The 23,240-nt window shown below is 32.6% G+C and overlaps 2 protein-coding genes and 1 pseudogene across 2 annotated transcripts; 2 read left to right on the top strand and 1 right to left on the bottom strand.

The window, feature by feature from the left end:
- Positions 1-697: 697 nt before the first annotated feature.
- Positions 698-3,687, top strand: LOC129870633 (putative late blight resistance protein homolog R1A-10). The gene is made up of 2 exons (XM_055945459.1): positions 698-3,423; positions 3,525-3,687. Exons 1-2 carry the CDS (start codon positions 698-700, stop codon positions 3,562-3,564), a joined length of 2,766 nt encoding a protein of 921 aa, XP_055801434.1. The 3' UTR covers positions 3,565-3,687.
- A 1,720-nt stretch (positions 3,688-5,407) lies between these two features.
- On the top strand, positions 5,408-6,562 carry LOC129869942 (putative late blight resistance protein homolog R1A-3; annotated as a pseudogene).
- Positions 6,563-21,450: 14,888 nt separating this feature from the next.
- LOC129871122 (monothiol glutaredoxin-S1-like) lies at positions 21,451-22,001 on the bottom strand. Its single transcript, XM_055946001.1, has one exon. The coding sequence runs from the start codon at positions 21,899-21,901 to the stop codon at positions 21,593-21,595; it is 309 nt and encodes a 102-aa protein (XP_055801976.1). The 5' UTR covers positions 21,902-22,001; the 3' UTR covers positions 21,451-21,592.
- Between the last annotated feature and the right edge of the window lie 1,239 nt (positions 22,002-23,240).

Genomic DNA, 23,240 nt, shown 5'->3' with positions numbered 1-23,240 from the left:
TGAGGGGTGTTACATTAACCCTCATTTTCTGCATCGAATTCTGAATCACTTCTACATATTTTCTTACAAAGAAAACTCGACTTTTTGTGTGATTTGATGCTACCTTGGAGTTCGACAAAGTTGCAAGTGTTTGAGATACCGCTACTCCTGTAACATATCTTTCCATTTTATCTTGAATGGAAGTAATTTATTACCTTGGGTATAATAAGGGAATTAAATTTCTTATTTGACACAATGAATTCTGTGGACTCGGATATTTTTTTTTCCTAAATAAAAGTTTATGTTTTCAGGTCATTAAAACTTTTCTGGTTTACTGCTTTGAATACAACGTCTAACATAATTGTCAACTGTATAGATGCTTGCTTTCTCCAATCAGAACAAATAAAGAAATTAGTGCCTTTTAAATTAAGTAAAAAAACTGTCCATCAGAAGAAAGAAAACATTAATCAAATGATATTTATTATTATAATAACTTGACACAGATCTTCTTTCACGTACCCAACTGGCATTGACTTAGTTTTTTTGAGTAAGTCAAACTATTTATTGATAAATAAAAACCAACATGGTGTTGGAAATTAATTAAAGGTTGTTATACAACAAGTTGCTATAAATACAAAAGAGTATTTGATATATTGAATTACATCCTCTTTACTCCTTCAAATATTATTTTGTTCCAATTCCTCTCCATATTGATTTGATGGCAGCTTATAGTGCTGTAAGTTCTCTTCTTCAAACTCTTGTTGATCAACAAAATATTCCAGAACTCTTTCATGTTGACACTGCCCAAACGCTCGATTCTCTTTATGCTACTGCTGAATATTTTCAACATATCCTTGAAAATATTCGCAAGAGTAGTAGATTTGCCAGTGAAAAGATCAAATCTTTGGAGGACAAAATAAGAGTTATTAGTTATGCAGAAGATGTTGTTGAGATAAAAATTTCTCAAATTATCAAAGGCTCAAGCTGGACATTTGGAGTTTTACAACACCAGGATTTGCTACCACTTGTTGAAAAAATGGATACAATAAAGAAACAAGTGATGGAGATTCTTTCTCATGATGCTGATCAAGTTCTTGAATTATCTGAGGATTCCTTGATTGGCACTTCTTATACAAGTTATCCAATGTTGGAAGATGATATTGTGCACGGACTTGATGATGACTTGAAGATAATAGTTAAAAGATTGACAGGACCACCGTCGGATCTAGACATTGTCACAATATCAGGCATGGGTGGCATTGGCAAAACAACACTCGCTAAAAAAGCTTATGATCATCTAACAATCAGGTATCACTTTGACATTCTTGCCTGGGTTACAATATCTCATGAATTTAGGTGTAGAAATGTGTTTTTAGAAGCTTTACGTTGCATTTCAAAGCAAACAGATATTGTGAATACAAAAGATTATGATAAGATGGATGACAATGAGTTAGCTGACCTAGTACAGAAAAAGCTAAAGGGTCCAAGATACCTTGTTATTGTTGATGATATTTGGAGTAGGGATGTCTGGGATAGTATAAGAGGAATATTTCCTAATTATAACAACGGGAGTCGAATCTTATTGACTACTAGGGAAACTGAGGTAGCGATGTATGCAAATACTTGTAGCCCTCATGAGATGAGCCTTTTGAGTTTAGAAAACGGTTGGAAGTTACTTTGTGATACGGTGTTTGGACCAAAACATGAACATCCTCCTGAATTGGAAGAAGTTGGAATGGAGATAGTAGAAAAATGCCAAGGACTACCCTTAACAATTTCAGTGATTGCAGGACATCTTTCTAAAATGCCCAGGACATTAGGATGTTGGAAGGATGTTGCCCGAACCTTAAGTGAAATTATTGCTAGTCATCCCGATAAATGCTTAGGAGTGCTTGGTTTGAGTTACTATCACTTGCCTAATCACCTCAAAGCTTGCTTTCTTTTTATGAGTAGTTTCCCAGAGGATTTTCAGGTTGACACTCGGAGATTGATCCACTTATGGATTGCAGAAGGTTTCATAAGGACTTTTGGAAATGGTAAATGTTTGGAGGAAGTGGCAATAGATTATTTAAAGGACCTTATTAGCAGGAACTTGATACAGGTTAGAAAAAGGAGATTCAATGGTGAGATAAAAGCATGTGCAATGCATGATCTACTGCGTGAGTTCTGTTTGATAGAAGCTGAAATGGCAAAGTTTATGCATGTTGAGAGAACTCACCCTTCTCTTCCAAGACAAAAGCATAATGTTTGTCGCTTCAGTTTTCAAACAAAATTTTATTCAGTTGATGATTGTTGTAAGCTATTACCCCCTATTTCCAGATCTATCTACTTATTTTCTCACTTGGATTTACCTTTTTCACCCTGTATTAATCTTCTTGGGATATTTCCCATCTACCGCCGTGATCCTATAATACTTGAATTTTTCTCTCGTTTCATCCTTCTCAGGAGACTTCCCATCTACCATCGTATAATACATGAATTTTTCTCTCGTTTCAACCTTCTCAGGGTATTGGTCATCTTTAATAATGTTTTAATGTTAGAGTCATTTCCACTTGTGATTACAAAGTTGTTTCATTTGAGATATCTCCAAGTTCGATTTGATGGAGATATTCCTGAATCAATCTCAGAGCTTCAGAATTTACAAACTCTAATTTGTAGTGGTAATTCTTCGTATAGAACTTTACCTGAGAATATATGGATGATGAAGAAGTTGAGGTATATAAGTCTGTCTAGGAGAGCCACTTATTTACCCAGTCCTAGAAGAGAAAGTATTCTAAATAAGCATGTTGGGATGCCAAGTCTAGAGGAGCTTTCTGGTCTTTGTTACACCAGCTGTACAAAAGATGTCTTTTCTGGCATTCCCAATCTAAAGAGACTGATCATTCATCTGCCTTTTTTCTCATTCAAGAATTTGCCCAATTATTGGCTCATGGATTTGTCCAGCTTGAGAAAACTCGAAGCATTCAAATTTTGCTGGGACTTTAATTTGTTTTACCCCATCAAGAGTTTTGTTCTTCCAACATCACTTAAGAGGTTGACTTTAGCTAAGTTTTTGTATTTTCCTTGGGAAGACATATTATCAACTGTTATCATGTTGCCTAATCTTGAAGAGCTCAAACTCAAACTTTGTATGGCCAAGGATTTTGTATGGAGATTGAGTGATAAAGACAAGTTCAAAAGCTTGAAATTGTTGTTACTGAGTAACACAAATCTTAAGCGTTGGGAAGCTAGCAGTGATAACTTCCCAAATCTAAAACGCCTCGTTCTGAAAGATTGCTACAGGCTGCAAGAAATTCCAGCAGATTTTGGGGAAATTGGTACTTTAGAATCAATTGAGTTACATGATTGCAGCGCTACTGCTGAGGATTCTGCCAGAAATATTGAACAAGAACAAGAGGACATGGGAAATGATTTTCCTAAGGTTTACATCACTAACAGTCGCCGGTAAGTTTCAATTCTTCACATTATTAGTTACCTCATGTTTATTAAATCTTAGCTCCTTGAAATTAAGATGATGACTTCTACTTGTTATTTTGCATATGCAGGAAATTGGAACTTATTTTAAGGGACCATCTAATGATCTAATAATGCTATCTGATGTACTGTAATATCTACTTTGTTTTTATGTGATAGTTCGTAATGGATAAGGTTTCAAGCTATTATGTATAAGAATCGATGGTTTCACACTTTGAAAAATATCATGAACAAGTGGTTGTTTCCTTAAGCTAAATTGCTCAAAGATCCATTCTTTCTGGGAATAGACACACTTCAGTTTGATTCATTCTTGCTTGATGAAGCGAATTTTTAGTAAGTCAAATAATTTATTGATAACTAAACACTAACATGGTGTTGGAAATTAATTAAAGGGTGTTATACAACAAGTTAACAACAATTGGTTCTTTTTAAGTAAAAAAAGATCTGTCTATGGGAGAAAGAAAACATCATATATATATATATATATATACACTATCTTAAAAGAGGCTATTATTAGGGTTAAGGGAGAAAGAGAGATAATTATCTTTCTATTTCTAATGGGTCTTCTAATTGGGTTTGGGCATGTGGAATGGATATGGGTCGGGGCGGGTAAGAGAAAAAAATGGATTCGAATTTAAATTTGTCCAATAAAAAGATGACACGTAATACTTAATAATAATAGTAGTAATAATAGTAGTAGTAAGAAGAAGAAGAAGAGGAGGAGGCTGTTAGTTTTAGGGGTAAAAATGGACCAAAAAAATGGACTAAGAAGTATTTTTAGCCCAATAGATAAATGAGAAATATATTTAAACATTTTCGTATAGTCCAAGGTATTGTTTAGGAAAAGATATTTTGATCAATAGATTTAGTAGCAGATTGTGTTCCTATATACAATCTAAAAAAAGTCTTGATCAGAAGATGAATGTATCTTCATTAACTTTTCTTTAGCATACCAATAATAGGTTGTGGTGGGACGGTTGAGATCCCTCTGATTAATTAGAGATCTCGTAGGAGTGTCGTCTCCAAAAATGAGCCCTCGCAATGCATAAATCAAAATTTAATTCGAGTCCAATATGAGTATCGGGGCATAGAGTAAAAAAAAAACAAGAAAGAAGAAAAGACTTTCTTTTAGCATTATTTTTTGTTCATGTTCTCTTTTGGAAAGAAGAAAGGGAAAAATGCATCTCGTAAAGGATAACACATTTTTAAAAGGCATATTGCTTTTGAGACGCCATGACTCCACGTTGTCAAAATTTCTATCACATACATATAAATGAATGTCGTCGTTTTAAATTATGTGACATAGCTTGTATCGACATGAAATTTAAGAAATATGTTTTGATTGTGAAATATGTGACATCACCGAGTATGAAGCTTTTGCCATCTGAAAATAAGGTTAAATCTAGCATATTTTAATAACGGCGAAAATACATTAGATTCCAAGACTATCAACAAATAGTGAATATGTACTATCCCATATAATTTAGGAGCAAATTTAATTTTTTTTGCTCATTGAAAAAATGGTGTTACATAAAATGAAACGACGAAGGAGTTGGTAACATGTGGCCTTTCGAGGTAGCATAATTTCCTTAAGGTCTACATACATAACAGTCGCAGTAAGGTTTAATTCTCTATAAAAAGTTCTTCGATTCTTCACATTATTAAATTTACCTCTTTGACATTAAGAGGATGATTTCTGCTTGTTATCTTGAATATGCAGGGAACTGAAGCTTATTTTGAGGGCAATCTAATTCCATCTTCCAAATGTACAACCTTTTAGTTTATATTTTCAAAAATAAAATCTTTCGTTTTTATGTTCTTATTGTTTGTTAAATTCATCTTTTAGGAATAAGCATGTTTAATACACATTCTCTCCCATTTGTGATTTCGTATTTTGTAAACAGTAACTATTGATGTAATGTAATATATATTTTGTGTTATGTGATTGTTCAAAATGATTAAGGTTTCAATCTACTATGCATTGCCAATGGAGTATGTTAGAGTGGATAAAAAGTCTCACATTGGTTGGGAATGGGTTAGGGAGAGGAAGCATAACTAAAGTTTGATATGATAATAAATAATGAAAATAAATTGAATCTATATATAGATATAGATCCAGATATAGAGTTCTTACCATTTCCACTTGTGATTACAAAGTTATTTCATTTGAGATATCTCCAATTTCCATTTCACGTAGATATTCCTGAATCAATCTCAGAGCTTCAGAATTTGCAAACTCTAATTCGTAGTGGTATTCCTTCCGATATAACTTTACCTATGAAGATATGGACGATGAAGAACTTGAGGTATATACGTCTGGGAGGAGCCACTTATTTACCCATTCCTAGAGGAAAAAGTATTCTAAATCTAGAGGAATTTTCTGGTCTTTGTAGCACCAGTTGTACAAACGAAGCCTTTTCTGGCATTCCCAATCTAAAGAGATTGATCATTGAAGTACCTTTTCGCTGTAATAACTATTCGCCCAATGGACTAATGGATATGTCCAGCTTGATAAAACTCGAAGAACTCAAGTTTTCGGAAGACCCCGTCAATAGTATTGTTATTCCAACATCAATTAAGATGTTGAGTTTAAACAGGTGTAGTAATTTTATTTGGGAAGACATAACATCATCTGTTATCATGTTGCCAAATCTTGAAGAGCTGAAGCTTAAATCTTGTCGAGCCGATGATGATGTATGGAGATTGACTGATAAAGACAAATTCAAAAGCTTGAAGTCTTTGTTACTTAGAAGCCTAAATCTTATGCATTGGAAAGCAAGCAGTGATAACTTCCCAAATCTAAAACCCTTGTTCTGAAGGATTGCGGGTACCTGCAAGAAATTCCAACAGATTTTGGGGAAATTGGTACTTTGGAATCAATTGAGTTACATGATTGCAGCACTACCGCTGAGGATTCTGCAAGAAATATTGAACAAGAACAAGAGGATATGGGAAATAATATCCCTAAGGTCTAAATCCATAACAGTCGCAGTAAGTTCTAAACAGTTCTTCGATTCTCTTATCTTTGTTACATCCTACCTCCTTGAGATTAAGATGATGACTTAATACTTTTTATCTTGCATATGCAGGGGAATGGAGCTTATTTTAAGGGACCATCTAATGCCATCTTCCAAATGTAGAATCTTTTAGATTGTTAAATAAATTCATGTTTTAGGAATAAGCATGTTTAATACGCAGTCTTACTCTGTACTGTAATATCTATTTTGTGTTATGTGATTCTTCGAAATGAACGAGGTTTCAATCTATTATGCATTGCCTACGGAGTATAAGAATCGATGATTTCACATTTTGAATCTGTTTTGCTATGTTCAAGTCTACATGTTTTTCATTGATGGACGATGCTTTCACACTTTGAGATGATTGATATCGACAATCTTTCTCAAGGACTGTAGCAACAGCAAGCAATCTAGCTTCTGATAGGAATTTCAGAGTGTATAATCTCCATGGTGTCTAGGAGCATGATAAGTAAGTGATGAATAAGATTCTTTTACTTTTGTGAACTTTGACGTCTTTTTGATCGTTTACCAACATCAACTGTGTAAAAAATTGATCCACTTGATTCTGCTCCTATGAGAAAAAGTTAATGCAAATGTTGGTTATGTATTTGCATCTCTTAATGTAGTTTTCTTTTTTACTTTGGTTATCAGTACTATTTCTACTGTCAATACTTTTCTTTCTTCAGTATTTCATTGTAACTTTTTACTCTTGCATTGTTTTTGCAAACATGCTCTGAAGCATGATTTTTCTTGAGTCGAGGATTTATTGAAAACAGCTACAAAAATACGAGTAAGGGTCTACGTACACTATATCCTCCCCAGATCCCACTTATGGGATTACGTTAGGTATGTTTGTTGTTGTTGTAATGTAGTTTTCTCCTTCGTTTTCCCATTTGGATTTTTCGGCAAATTAAGAGAGCAAACGTTGTGCATTCTCTATGAAATAGAGGTCTCCACCCTTTGCTATGCTACTATATATCATCTGATTCTACACAAAAGTCTACTCTATTTTTTTAAAGCCAATTCTCTTACATAGGTAGTAGCAGAGCTACAATCAACGAAGGGTGGTAAGTTGAACATCCTTTCACCTAAAAAATATGGATTATGCATAATTTTGTTATATATGATCACTAGAGAAATTACTCGTGCTTCGCGCGATTACAGAACAAATTCAATTATAACTAAATATTTAATGTTTTAAATTTTGATAAAACAAAATAGATAGTCGCTATACATTGTGTTTCAATTTAAGCACTTGAAAATAAAAGCGAAAGTAAGACAAATCTTTGTAGCTTAATCTAAATGAAGCAATTTCACGACTTTATAATAAGGAGATGAAGTGATTAAAAGCGAATCTATTTATATTAAGATCATATGTCTCTATTTCTCACAGTGACGTCAACATGCTCTAGAGCAATAGCCTAATACTAAAGTTTCTTACTTTATACACTGTGATATTTCCACAGCATCTCATTGAATCGAGCTTCCACATGTACATCTTCAGCTGCATTTTTTTGGTCAATTAAAAGCCCTCACATATAGATATATGTTGTTAGTACCTATTAAAAGCATAAAATCAAATTCCATTTGGGATAAAAACATATATAACGTAGACTATCAAGTATGCTTATCATTCAGTGAAAATGGGATGGAAAATCATAGCTATAACACATATAAATCTTCATTGATTCGCGGCGGGTAGATCATAGCTATAACATATACAGAATATGTTGTTGCAGTAAAAGATTAAGCTTTATGAAATGGGGATAAGGAAAATTTGAAGAAAAAAACACTTCGAAACTTAATGTGTTTAAGAATTCTAGTCCCCGACTGAGGAAAATTAGTTGATGCACTGCAGATAAAAGAGGCAACAATCAAAATTTTGTTTTCTTAAGAACCAATTATTATGATTTCAATAACAATTGCTTCTCATATCTAGTGTGTGTATAAATACGTATGTGTTTTATTTTATTGCAAGAACAAATCCTAGCTTTTGTAATTCTAAAGAAAACAATGAACGTAAAATAATTAACAAAATTTAATTACTTCAAAGGGAATATGAGTGTATATATAGGTACCACAGAAGAGATGTGAGCACATCGAATAAGCTTTTGTCATGTCAGTCTGATATAATCTTGTACTCGTTTAAACAATCCATACTTTATCCTGCGGATGAACTTTATTCCTTCAATATTAATGGTAGCAGTCGTAAATTAAGATAACGGATAAAGTTCATTGTAAACTATTTATGCCACAACGTAAAGCACAACAGGAAAGAAGCACATTTTTGGTAAGTGATGAAATAATTCCAAAGTGGCTTGAGTAATTCTTATCCTTATAATCTAATTGTTTGGAAACACAAAAATATGTTTGGCCTATATGAAGGTTAAAACAAGTGGTGAAGGGAAAATTAATAACTAATATTTCTGCAAAAATAGAAAATATTATTGCTGATTTATGATTGCGCCACATCACTGGAATAAGGATCCTCTTTTATATATATATATACTCATAGTGTACATGTATTATATATCTGCCAACTTTTTTTTAGTTTATTCAGTTGGATGGACGGCTATTTAGGTTAGCCTGATGATTCTCTTATGGAAAGGTTTGAGAATTGCTCTAAAGAAGTGGAGACAACTGCTGGTCTGCAGCTTGAGCTCGGTGCTCGTATCACAGGCCTGCATTTGGGCGAGACATCTTTATATTCCATTGGAGCAACCATATCAAATGTTATTTTGTTACTCCATCTGCCCCATTTTATGCGGCAAAGTTTGACTGATACGGAATTTAAGTAAAAAAGAATGAGGTTTGAAACTTGTGGTGTATAACACGCCATAAACATTTGCTCCATGTGCTATAAAATCACGTCACTAAAATTCCTCGCAAATGCAAAGATTACTTAGTCCGCAATTTTTTTGAATAAGTATATTAGATCAAGATTAGATTTTGATTACATATTTGGATTTCTTAGCTAATGGATCATAACACCTACATATATAATTTATCTTGGATTTTAACTCATTGACCTGACGAGCAATTTTGAGGGCAACTTTGAGTTAACTAAGGATTGACTTTGATCCCGAGGTGTCCTAAAATTGTCAGACAAATGCTAGTATACAATGTGGAGTTTAATTACAAAAGATTTAACACAACTCATTCCCCAAAAGGAAAAGATACTCTGATCAATATATTTAGTAGCAGATTGTGTTCCTGTTTACAATCTAAAAAAAGTCTTGATCAGAAGGTGAATGTATCTTCATTAACTTTTCTTTAGCATACCATTAATAGGTTGTGTGGGTCGATTGACATCCCTCCGACCTTAATTAGGGTTCAAATTCTTGAAAAAAATTCTATTAGGAACATCCTCTCCAAAAATGAGCCTTGGCAATGCACAAATCCAAATTTAATCGGACTCAATATGAGTACCGGGTAATAGAGTGAAAAAACAAGGGAAAAAAAGGACTTTTCTTTTGCATCATTTTTTGTTCATGTTCTCTTTTGGAAAGGAGAAGGGGGAAAATGCAACTTGTAAAGGGTAACACATTTTTTAAGAGCATAAAGGCATATTGCTTTTGAGACGCCATGACTCCACGTTGTCAAAATTTCCATCAGATATATATGCATATAATTAATGGATGCCACGGTTTTAAATTATGTGACATAGCTTGTATCGATATGAAATTTAAGAAATATGACTTGATTTTAGGATACGTGATATTGTTGGTTGTGAAACTTTTGTCATCTGAAAATAAGGACAAATCTAGCATAGTTTAATAACGATGATAATAAATAACTAAATATGTACAATTTCATATAATCTAGTAGCAAATTTAATCTTTTTATTCATTAAAAAATAATATTACATAAAATGAAACGAAAGGAATTGGTAATATATGGTCTTTCGAAATAGCATATCATTCTATTTTTTCTTATTTAAATCCTTTTAATTTTCTCAGTGAGAATCACTTGATGATAAGGATGGACTTACTAGTACATATATATATATATACCGTACTCTTTTTCTTAGTTTGTCCTATTATTTCACCTTTTGTACTTTGTAATAAAGTACGATTTGCATGGACCTTATTGCAACAACAGGTCCACGAAGAACTATTCGGTATCCAGAATCAACTAGTACGGCTTATTAACATTTGCCTCACAGGAGTTCATTAAACGAGGAATCGCTTTTTACTAATAGCTTGTTTGGATTGATTTATTTTTAAATAGATTATAAGTTAAAAACTGCTTATAAATTAAAATAAAAGTAGTTGCAGGTCAACTTTTTTTTTTGACTTATAAGTTGTTTTCAACTTATAAACTGTTTAAAATAAGTTCATTCAAATAAATTCAACTATTTATTGGGGCTTATTTTAAACACAAAATAACTTTAAATTGGTTAGTCAAACACTCAAAAAAAGCTGAAAACAATTTATAAGCAGCTTATAAGCCAATTCAAACAGCCTCTAAGAGTACTCCTTTTAATTATTTTCGAGATTCGAATTCGAAATTTGTTACGCGCTAAGTATGAAAAATTGGCATTCATCTCGCCATACACTTTAGTGATGCTTGTTTAAAATTCGAAGGATATAACTTTTTGTACTTGATAGAGCCGGACCGATTTGAAAGGAGTATGTTAAGTAAATCAACCTTTTATCTAAAGCAACTTCAATAATTATTTCACGATAAGAATAGATTTCTTCGATCAATTGTGACACTCACCCCGCATGCACCCCGGCCCCACACTTTGCCCACATAAGAAAATGGGCCTGGATCTCTCATCCCCAAAAAAAGTATATGGCCTTTGGAACTTGGAAGTACCAATCGACCCTCTTTTTTTTGCTTGAGGCCCTTTTATCTTTGATGCACTATAGTCTATATATATTTGGAATATTTCAAAAGCATTTGTTCCAAACCAGCTAGAAGAAAGCTAATGCTTCCCCATTTCAATTTATGTGTCCAATTTTCATTTTCAATCCGTTAAAAAAGAATGTTATTTTGTATATTTAGTAACTTCTTAATTTTAATATTTTATATGTCATATTTAAGATTATAAAATTTAAAGGGTATCTCAGTATATTACACACATTTAGTTTAAGATAATAAAATTCAAAAAAAATAATAATAATCTTAAACTAAGTATCCAATCAAAGTAAAGCACGTAAAATAAAACGCAGTAAACATTTTCATTATCGACAAATTATTAGAAAACTCTTATTAGCTACGAGCAATTTCACGATGAATTTGATAGCGAATTCTTATTTTGGAATGTTAGTCATTTTATCAACGTTACACATAAAGTGCTCAAGATCATAGGAGGGAATATTTAAAAGGTAGTTATATTCTCTCCTCATTTTCAAGATTGTAGAATGTGATGCAGCTTCATTTATCATTCAAATGATAAAATATAAGTTTTCTTTTTGCTATTTTATTTAGGAATATTTTCATCTTTTTATTTAACCCTTATATATAGCTCCCTCCAATTCAAGTAACCATATCAAATCAACAAACTCAATACACAAAGCCTTTTAATTTCTTTTCTAGCTGCCTTCACATATTCTCTTCCAATACAAATATATCTTCCATAAAAGACTTAAAACATTATGGAAATGGTGATGAAGTTGAGAGCACAAAGTCCAGTGGTGATTTTTAGCAGAAGCACTTGTTGCATTTCTCATAGCATTGAAACCTTAATCCGAAATTTCGGAGCAAACCCTATTGTTTATGAACTTGATAGACTTCAAAATGGGAAGGAATTGGAGAGGGCATTGGTTGAATTAGGGTGTCAACAAAGTGTGCCTGTTGTGTTCATTGGGAATGAGTTAGTTGGAGGTTCTAATGAAATTATGAGTCTCAACATTAGAGGCAAACTCAAGCAATTGCTCATAAGGGCTAATGCAATTTGGGTATAGAAAATATATGCTTGTAATTTTTTGTTTAGTAATTAACCATGGGGTCCGAGGTAATTTGCGAACAGCTCTACTAATTCCATGAGTACTTGTGCTACCTACATCAACAGAGGTACTGGAGAACGTAACTCTGTCCATTAAAACTTGGACTGAAGAAAAGAAATCACCTAGTATTTGTCTCGGCAGAGATTTACCGGCTTTGAATTTTGATAGCTAAAATGTCTAGGTCTTGATGTCATTTTTGGGCAGTGAAAGACCTGGTTATTGAGGTTTTCTTTTATTTTCCTTTTTTTTAATCTCTAATTTTGTTGCTGATGTATTATTGAATATAATAACTAATGGTATGTTTTGGCCACAATTATCATCATTTTCTGCATTACTTATTCATGTCACATTCCAAATGTAATTGCACACAGAACCTTATAGAAAATTTAATAGCTATGTAGAGTCAATCGCAACTCTATCGTTTTAGGATATTCTAAAGGACACTTTTTTTTTTGTATATTTTAAAGAATAATTTAACTTTAATTATGACATGTTTAAAATTATAGATTCTAGAAGTTTTTCTTTTTTTATTAAATTTTATATTAATAAGGTAAGGCTGCGTACAATAGACCCTTGTGGTCAGGCCCTTCCCCGAACCCTGCGCATAGCGGGAGCCTTAGTGCACCGGGCTGCCTTTTTTATTAAATTTCATATTAAATTAAATATCTTCGTATAAAATGAAATAGAGAAATAGTGTACCTTGATCTTGTAACCTAAATATGATAATTTGTGACGATTTAGTAAAGGAGCTTATTTTATGGGTGAGAATATATAGATCACTTGTGATGATAAAATTGACATAGTACTTTATATATTCCCTTTCTTGATCAAGTAAATCACTTTATTCCTATAAAGGAATTTGAACCAAATTAATCATTTATCAACCAAACTAGTTAGAAGAAGCATCAAAATTTCTGTGTGGTACTTTTTTCTTCTCCTTTAGGTACGGATAATTATGTGGACTTTAATTTCAACAGCATGTATATACGTCTATACGTATATATATTGGAAAAAAAATATTTTTTCTCAAATAAAAAATAAGATTCTAATATCTTTGGTTGTATTGAAAAAGATTAGTCCAGCTGGATAACTAATTTCTTTTTCCTTTTGGCAGAGTAAGAACATTGTCCGTAAAAGAAGAAAATATTTGGCGGAATGACTTGAGAGACTCTTGTATTTGATTCCATTTGTAAGTTGAACCCTTATACTTGCAATTTTGCCAACTAAGCCCTTGAACTCACTGAAACACAATATTTTAAACTCATTTTTCATCTTATGTGTGTGCGTGTAGTACACTCATTTACACGTGGAATTCCACGTCATTTTTAGTGATACATAAGAAATTAAATGTTAAAAAAAATAATACAAAAAATAAAGGCTACTTTTGCATATTATGGAAATTTAGAACATTATTTTCTCCATATTTGCTCTCAAATTGAGAACCAAATTCATGTCAAAAGGGTGGAATTCTTACGTATTTGACTTGTATTTCAACCTATAAGTTCACAAACACAAACCCAATAAATCTTCATTACAATTTTAAATTTATTTCATAAATCCACAAAACTCATTTATCATTCTTGAAGCTTCATTAAGCTTATCAATGAAGTTTTTCAATTTTTCAATACTCACTATCACCCTTCACATTAACTCATACAAAATTCAAAAAATACTCACGAAATTGAGATTTTGAAATGTGAATGTGGCAAAATGAAAAGGGCTAGAGGTAGTCTTAGTTTGCAGCAAAAGAAGAGAATTTTGAAAAAGTATTTGGGGGCGAGGCAGTGATGCGGGGGCATTAAGAAGAAGAAGGAGGTGAGAATGATGGGGTCGAAGGAAAGGAGTGGAATGGAAGAAGAAATTTGATTGGTTGAGTGGGGGAAGGGGTGGCGGGCATCGGGCTGAAGCTTTCAAGAAGTTGACTTCTTCTTCTTCTTTTTGGGTGTTTTTTCTTTTTTTTATTTAAAAATTTAATATTTTTAATATAAAATATTATTTTCGTTTGCTTTAAAACGCGTGGAATCACGCATTATTCCAAGTCAGCAATATTAATGCCACATGTGTTTGGTCGATGGTCAGACGTGTTTAAAATATTGTGTTTCAATGAGTTTAAGGGTTCAGTTGGCAGAGTCGTAAGTATAAGGGTCCAACTTACAAACGGAGCCAAGTAAAATGGTCTCCCAGGTCATTCCACCAAAATATTTTTACATCATCAGGTTATTATTACGTGTTCTAGTATAGATAACTTATCTTATTTTCAAAATTACAAATTTCATATTATAATAATACTTACATGTAATTATCTTTTGAGTCATGGCTCGATAGTATATAGGAAAAAGAAAATCCTTACTATATGCATAGCTAAAACTTAATCACAAAATATATTCACTTCATTTAAAAGATTGTAATTACTCAATGTAAAAATTATAATTCGTAAATTTAAAGGCATGTATCAAAAGAAAAGACTAGCTATATGACCAAATTAAAGTATAATAACTTTATTTATACATCAAGAATCACAATGTGAAGGAAATTACAATGATCAAAGCTAAAAGACTCTCTATATATAAGTGGTAAAGTTTATTATGAAGACTCCTAGCTAGACCTAGTACACATGTTACATAGTCTTTATTAGTTCCTATACCCAAATGGCATTAGCCCTAATGAGTAATTGTTTAAGCTTACCCCTCACATTAAGGCTCATTATCTCATTTGCACCACCAACTAACTCTTTCCCAATAAATATTGCTGGCACACTGGGTTGACACCCTAGTTCCATCAATTCCTTCTCCATTTGCATCCCATTTGTATGTGTATCGAGCTCGTAAACTATAGGATTTGCTCCAAAACTACGGATTAAGGTCTCGATGGTATGAGAAATGCAACAACTATTCTTTGTAAAAATCACCACCGCGCTTGATGCTCCCAACTTCCTCACCATATCCATGCTTAAAATAGAAATTAAATGATGAATTTGGCCAAATGCCAAGATTTATAGCTTTTAGTGAAGAGAAAATTAGAAATTATGAAGGATACAAGAAATGGTATATGAAAGTTTGTGAAGTGACTTTGAGGCTTGATTTGTTGTTGAGAAAATTGAACCTATCATGAAGCTATATATAGAGGCATTATGTTAGCTAAAAGAGATTTGATTAAAAAAAAAGTGAAAATTGCTGGATATGGATATATCTAGATTGTTCTTGATCACTTGTATGATAAGGACATATATAACAAAATTAAGTTGAAAATGAAAAGAATATAATCTATCATCTTTAAAATATTCCAAGAACATTATAAGGTCACTAAAGTCATTTTGGAATTTCATTTTTCACACAAACTTTTTTTTTCTTTTTTTAAGTTTTCACTTGCTTGGTTTGGTTTGTGTTTTAAATACAATTTTTTTCTTTTCGAAAACAGACTATTTCATTTTTAGCTTAAATCGTTAGAAAATAGAGCTTACCTTTATTTATTTACACTAATATTATTTTTCAGTAAGTTATATAACATTGACTTTTATGTTTCGATAATTACAAGAATTATAAATGTTGCATTTTAAGTTAAGTTCCGATAAGAACAAAATGTATTTTTGAATGCCATCTTGAAAACAAAGTATCTACTAAAGGAAAAATAAATGTATTTATCCAGCTGGAGTGAACTTTTTCAATAGAATCTTACTTTTAATTTTAGGAAAAAAATGAAATATTTTATAAGAATATATCCCCATATAGACGTGCCGTTGAAATCAATTCCAAATTATACGATCTGTACCATAGACAAATTTGATTAAAATTTCCTTATGGTATAAAGTAGATATATCAAGAAAGGGAATGTAGTACAATTAATGATCCAGATAAATGCTTCACCCCTTACAATTTCGAAGGGTCACATATATTACTATAGTATATAGACGATTGTGGTTCGGTACAATGACATGATCTTAAATGAAAGTGAGAATTCATATAGTTATTCCAAACTTATTGGTGCTAATGACAGGTTTATGGCTACCTCAAATCAGAATGAAAAGACTAAGCTCAATGCAAGAATAACATAAGTGGTATCCTCCGAATGCAGGGGAGGACTCACCAATAAGCTGAGTGTGAACAGATCCTCAACGGTGCCTATTGATGATCTATTAAACCTGTCTCTGCATCATGAAACGATGTAGGTCCAAATGGACGTCAGTATGTGGAATGTACAAGTATGTAATATGGCAAAATAAAACATACATCAAGGTAGAATAATACCAGTTCAGATATCTCAAATCAGAAAGATAAGAGAGACTCAATCAAGGTGTCATAAGTCTAAAGGAAGAATATGGTTTAGACAGAGACCAATCATATACAATTCAATCCAATCATGTACAATCCAATTCAATCCAATGATATACAATCCGATCAAATCCAATCATATACAATCCGATCCAATCCAATCATATACAATTCGATCCAATCCAATTATATACAATTCGATCCAATCTAATCATCTACCATCCAATCATATATAATTCGATCTAATCCAATCATATACAATCCGATCCAATCCAATCATATACAATCTGGTTTAATCTAATCACATACAATCCGATTCAATCTAATCACATACCATCCAATCCAATCTAATCATATATAGTCTGATCCAATCCAATCATATACAATCCAATTCAATCCAATCACATACAATCCGATTCAATCTAATCACATACCATCCAATCCAATCATATACCATCAACTCCAATCCAATCATATACCATCAACTCCAATCTAATCACATATCATCAACTCAACTACTAAAGTCAAAGGACTCAACTCAATAGACATGTGAATTAGAATTTAGAAATGTTTTACAAATCGACTCAATCATCTACAATACCAATCAAACCAATCATGACTCATTCATGACTCATCAGGACTCCGAGTCAATAATCATTAATGTTTTCATTTAAGATATGCTTTCAACTCAATCATGCAGTCCCATCACTCTTCCTCAAAATGATTATTTATGTCGAGGAAATATTCATGTTTTAAAGTAGTAAAATGCTTAAAGACATCAACTTGACTCCTTCTTAATACATCCTATTTTAAGACATTCAAAATCATGCTTTCAAACTCAATCAATGCAGTAAATATTAAATGCATTTAAAACGTAATTTTAACTCCTCAACTCAATCTCAAAATAGACGTTTTAATGTAAAAATGTTCAACTCATTTATACTCAAAATACTCATGCTCAAAATAATAATTAAGAGACTTCTCAAACTCAACTCATGCTTAAACTCTTTCTAAATCAAAGGTGAAAATAATCTTTTTTTAAACTCAAAATAGTGCATAAATAATTTATGCAAAAACATTCACAAATCATTTTTAAAACTCATTCTCAAACAATCATTTATACTCAAAATCCTCATAAGACTACAATCAAATCGAATTATGCAAAATATATCATGTAGTCACATTAGACTTCAATTCACTTCATCTCAAAACATCATCAACAACATTACCTCTTCATTAATCATTTTACTTTTTAAAAAATAAATATTATTTACATCATCATCAAACATCTTCCTCCAAAATCCTTATATAACTCTATGTTCAATTTCATCAAACTCATTAAAATATGCATCATCTCACTTTGAAAGTAGTACTTTATTTATACATGGAAACCATCAATCTTAACCTCAAGACAAATTATGACAAAAATGAAATCTCATCTTGGGTTCATGTGAATGAATACATGAAGCATTTATCAATTTCTCAACTCATCCACATCAACATAACAAAATCAAGTTAGTAGATGTAAAAATTCATTAGGACATGGATCTATCAAGAAAACTCAATTCATATGAACATTCAACTCAAAAAAGATGTAGGGCACATGGGTGAATTCAATCCATGTTATGAGCAGCCTTACATACCTGGAATGAAGATTATCTCACCGAAAATCAAAGACCAAGCTTGAATATCTTGAATCCTAACTCTTCTTCTCCTTACACATCTCTTCTCTCAAAAACGATCTAGGGGTGAATGAGAAGAAAACACCCCTAGTATACTGATAAGGGGAGGATTTTAGCTCTAAAATGTAGTGGGTTAGGTTTGAAAAGGTGGGAAAAAGACCAAAAAGCCCCTCCCAAAAAATAAAAACTGGTAGAAATTTGAACTAGAGTGAAACAAGTCCGCGTTGTGGAGTTGTTTCCCCATAGTTCATTTTTTTCTAAAATTTTAAGTTGAAGCAAAATTGGCCAAGTCCGCGACGCGGGCTGGTCGCGCACCCTTATGGGTAACTGGACATAACGTTTTACTCTAAACTCCCAAAAATGCAATCGTGGTGGAGTTGGAAAGAAGACTCAAAGACCTTTAATTTGATAGGTCATGGAATACCAAATTCATTATATTCTAGGAGATATGGTCATTTGAAGTTGGCCCTTATACAAACTCATTTGAAAACTTAGCTGATAGAAATTCTTTGGACTTGACTTGGTGTTAGAGATCCCTTATTACCCTAAACCACATCTAATACACCTAAAATACTTAGGAATTTATCCTAACTCATATATATAATTAGAAGTCATTCAGTTCGAGTTTATATGTATATAAAGAATGGTTCGAGTCTTGACAAAAAAAATTGGGGTGTTACACTACCATCTGATAAATATCTATAGGGTCCAAATGGGTGTACATGGTAAAGCTCAAGGCAGATGGAACCATTGACAAATATAAATCTAGGTTGGCTACTAAAGGCTACACACAAAAAGAGGGATTAGACTACCATGAAATCTTTTCTCCAGTGGCAAAGATGGGGACAGTTAGGACTGTCATCTGTGTGGCAGCTTCTAAAGATTGGAACCTTTTTCAAATAGATGTCATCAATGCATTCTTATAAGGTGATCTTTATGAGGAGGTATATATGTATTTGCCTCAAGGGTTTCATAGTAAAGGGGAGACTAGTGTGTGTAGGTTGTTGAAGTCATTATATGGACTCAAGCAAGCTTTAAGACAGTAGAACATCAAATTGACCACTGCCTTGCTTGATGCAGGTTATAAGCAGAGTTTCCATGATCATTCCTTATTCACTAAACACTATGGTGAGGACATTGTGGTGTTATTGATCTATGTACATGATATACTGCTTATAGAAAGCAATTCTAAACTTATGCATGATGCCAAACAGTACTTGCATACTCAGTTCAAAGTCAAGAATCTAAGGGACTGAAGTACTTTCTAGGGTTTGAATCAACATGGGATTTTAATGAATCAAAGGAAGTATGCATTGGAACTCATATTTGATGTAGGATTGGCAGGAGTAAAACCTGTGCATACTCCATTGGATCTCAATGTCAAACTTACCTCTGTAGAGTATGACAAGTGTACAGGAGCATAGGATGACCTATTGTTTGAAGACATTCACAGCTATCAAAAGCTTATTGGAAAGTTAATTTACTTAACAATTACTAGGTCATATATTTGTTTTGCAGTTCAGCTGTTAAGTTAGTTCATGCAGCATCCTAAGCAATCACATTGGATGGCTGTATTGAGGATAGTGAACTACATCAAAGGGTTACTAGGATTGGGAATATTCCTAAGGAAAGGTCCTATAGATAAATTGGTGGTGCATTGCGATTCAGATTAGATTGCATGTTCTACTACAAGAAGATCAGTCACAAGTTTTGTCTTGCAATTGGGGACCTCATTGATCTCTTGGAAATCTAAAAAGCAACAAACAGTGAGTCGCAGCTCAGCAAAGGCAGAATATCGCAGCATGGCTGCTGCAGTTGTTGAGGTTATTTGGATGGTTGGATTATTGAAGGACCTATGTGTGGAAGTGACAACTCCTATTCAACTCTATTGCGATAACAAGGCAGCAATGCAGATTGCTGTGAGTCCCATATTTCATGAAAGAATAAAACACATTGAGATTGATTGCCACTTTATTAGGGAGAAGCTGAAGAAAGGCCTTATTCATCCAGTTCACGTGCTAACCAAATTTTAACTTGCAGATTTGTTAATAAAAGGACTGGGAGTGGCTCAACACAGTTTTCTACTATCCAAGCTGGGAGTTCTAGATATTTTCCACCCTCCAGCTTGAGGGAAAGTATTAAAACTAGCTAGAGTTAGTTTGTTAGGGTAAGTGCTGGTGGAGTTAGGAGCTATCATTAAGTAGTTCTGGTGAGGTTGTTAGTAACCAACTAGTTGACAGCTATATATACAGCCAACTTGTATTCATTATAACATAATTAAAGGATCAATACAATGGATTTTCTCCTTCTCTTCTCAATACTCTATATGCATAGAATCTGAGTTCTTAGTTTCATCAATGTACGAGTTCAATTGTGTATAATTTGACAATAATAATAATGATGATAATAATAATGATATGCTTTGTGTAAATTGGAAAACACTCCTCTGTCATCACTAAAAAGATTGTCGTGGATGATAAGTAGTCATTCATTTTTAATCAGAAGTCTCAGATTTAAAGCTCCAAGTATGAAATAGCCTTTAATTTAATAGAAAATATTTTACCTCAAATATATGGAACTTCCCGTTGCGAATCTAAATGATTTTCGAACACCGAGTTTTTTTTTTAAAGGAACAAATTCCCCTGCCATTGCATGCAAAATGGAAAATGACAAATTGTCCTATTAATGGCAAGAAGATTCATTCATAATTTCATATGTCACCTCAAAAGTCAAAACGTTTAATATTGATCATGCTTGGAGACTTGGCTAGAACTCTGGGCAGAGGGGCTCATTCGAGAGGCCTTCTTTCAAATTATACTTTTTTAATTTTATGTACATATAGTTAATGTTGAACCACATATTTAGTGTCATTGACGAGAATATTTTGATTCATAAATGTCATCGCAAAAATTTTGAAGGTAGGAATATTAATTTCAAAATGCTACATGCGTGGCATCCCCCTGTTGAAACATGAAGTTGTGTTTATAAGAGAATGACATTTGAACAAATCAATAAGTTTTAACAGATTAATTAAAGCAAAATCGCCACTAATTAATCAAAAACATTATAAGCCGTCACCAAACTATAACTTTTATTAATTATACATAAAGAAGCAAAATGTGAGATAACAAAAAGACTCTCTAAGCACATATATAAGAGGTAAATTTATCATCAAAATTTTCTATACGTAGCTAGTCATTATTAATTAATTATTAATTCTATACCCAAATGGCATTAGCCCTAATGAGCAATTGTTTAAGCTTGCCCCTCACATTAAGGCTCATAATCTCATTAGCACCACCAACTAACTCTTTCCCTACAAATATTGCTGGCACACTTGGCTTACACCCTAGATCCATCAATGCCTTCTCTATTTGCTTCCCATTTGGATGTGCATCGAGCTCGTAAACTGCAGGGTTTGCTCCAAAACTACGGATTAGGGTTTCAATGCTGTGAGAAATGCAACAACTACTCTTGGTAAAAATCACCACAGCATTTATTGCTCCCAACTTCATCACCATATCCATTTTGAAACAATTTCAATAAACGATGAGTAGTTTGGCCCAAATGCCAAGATATATGTATATAACTTTTAGTGAAGAGGAAAGAAGTTGTGATGACTAAAGGCTTGTGAAGTGAATTTGAGGGTTGATTTGTTGTTGAGAAAATTGAACCTAACATGAAGCTATATATAGAGGCATTATGTTAGCTAAAATAGAAGTTAAAAAATGGTGAAAATTGGTAGAAGAATTACAAGTTGATGATGTGATATATGTAGATATTGTTCTTGATTACACTTGTATGATAAGGGCATATTGGATGCCTTATCTGGATTTTAAAGTAGCATAATATACTCAAGCTGAAAATGATAAGAATATAATCTATCACCTGTTTCCAAGAACATTATATTGTAATGTCACTATTCTCTATCTTGATTCGATTTGTGTTTTTAAGGCAATTTTCTCTTTTAGAAAAAAAAAAACAAAATTTCTCATTGTTTGAAGTTGTTGAATTGTGTGACCACTTCATATTCAGCTTAAGTCATTAAAGATCATCTCACGATTTTATTTACTTAACTATGTCTTTAACACGTCCCTCAATTGCGAACCTGATCTCGTTGTTATTATTGAAAAAACAATGTATCTGTTAAAGGAAAAAGAAATCTATATATATCCAGCTGTAGTGATCTTTTTCAATAAAATCTTTTCAGAATATATCCTCATAGACATGTTGTTAAAATCAAGTTTGGTTGATATGTGACAAACTTGGTTAAAATTAATTCCCTTTGGTATAAAGATCATTCGATCAAGAAAGGGAATGTAGTACGAGTTGTTCTATATTCTCATTCAAATAAATGTTCCTTACTACATCGAAAGGTCACATATTATCATAGTACTCTAGTTTCATAGGTTAAGGTCATATCCGTTATAACTGACAATAATTGTGTGAAAGTTATTTTTATTTTACAAGTAGATGAGACCTAAAGTATATCGATCCAAAAGTGTAAGACGTGGGTTCCACGTATTTGTGAGACAAAAAATATCTCACACAACTATATATTATCAATTGTCTATGAGACAAACGTGTCATTTAACTTGGTCTAACCTAACTATATTTATGTTCTTCAACTTTTGGTGTGTATAAGTAGGTACTTAAGCTTCTATAGAGATGCACACATCCTACATGACAATTTGCATCCTTTGTGACATTGTAGCATCTTATGCGTATTATGTGATGTAGGACGTGTGTTTATTTGTTCAACTTTATACAAATTTAAGTGTCTATTTGTATACACCCAAAATTGGAGGGCGTAGATGCTAAACGAGGCCAACTAAGTAACATATTCATGTATTATATTTTCGGGTT

The sequence above is a fragment of the Solanum dulcamara genome, chromosome 10 (assembly GCF_947179165.1).
Source record: "Solanum dulcamara chromosome 10, daSolDulc1.2, whole genome shotgun sequence".
Lineage (NCBI taxonomy): Eukaryota > Viridiplantae > Streptophyta > Magnoliopsida > Solanales > Solanaceae > Solanum > Solanum dulcamara.
This window is presented reverse-complemented; position numbering and strand designations above follow the sequence as displayed.

Excerpts from the sequence above, each read along its gene's own strand:
- LOC129870633 (XM_055945459.1), top strand. The coding sequence starts at position 698 with ATGGCAGCTTATAGTGCTGTAAGTTCTCTTCTTCAAACTCTTGTTGAT. Across the intron at positions 3,424-3,524 it reads TACATCACTAACAGTCGCCG|GAAATTGGAACTTATTTTAA; the intron begins GTAAGTTTCAAT and ends TTGCATATGCAG.
- LOC129871122 (XM_055946001.1), bottom strand. The coding sequence starts at position 21,901 with ATGGATATGGTGATGAAGTTGGGAGCAATAAATGCTGTGGTGATTTTT.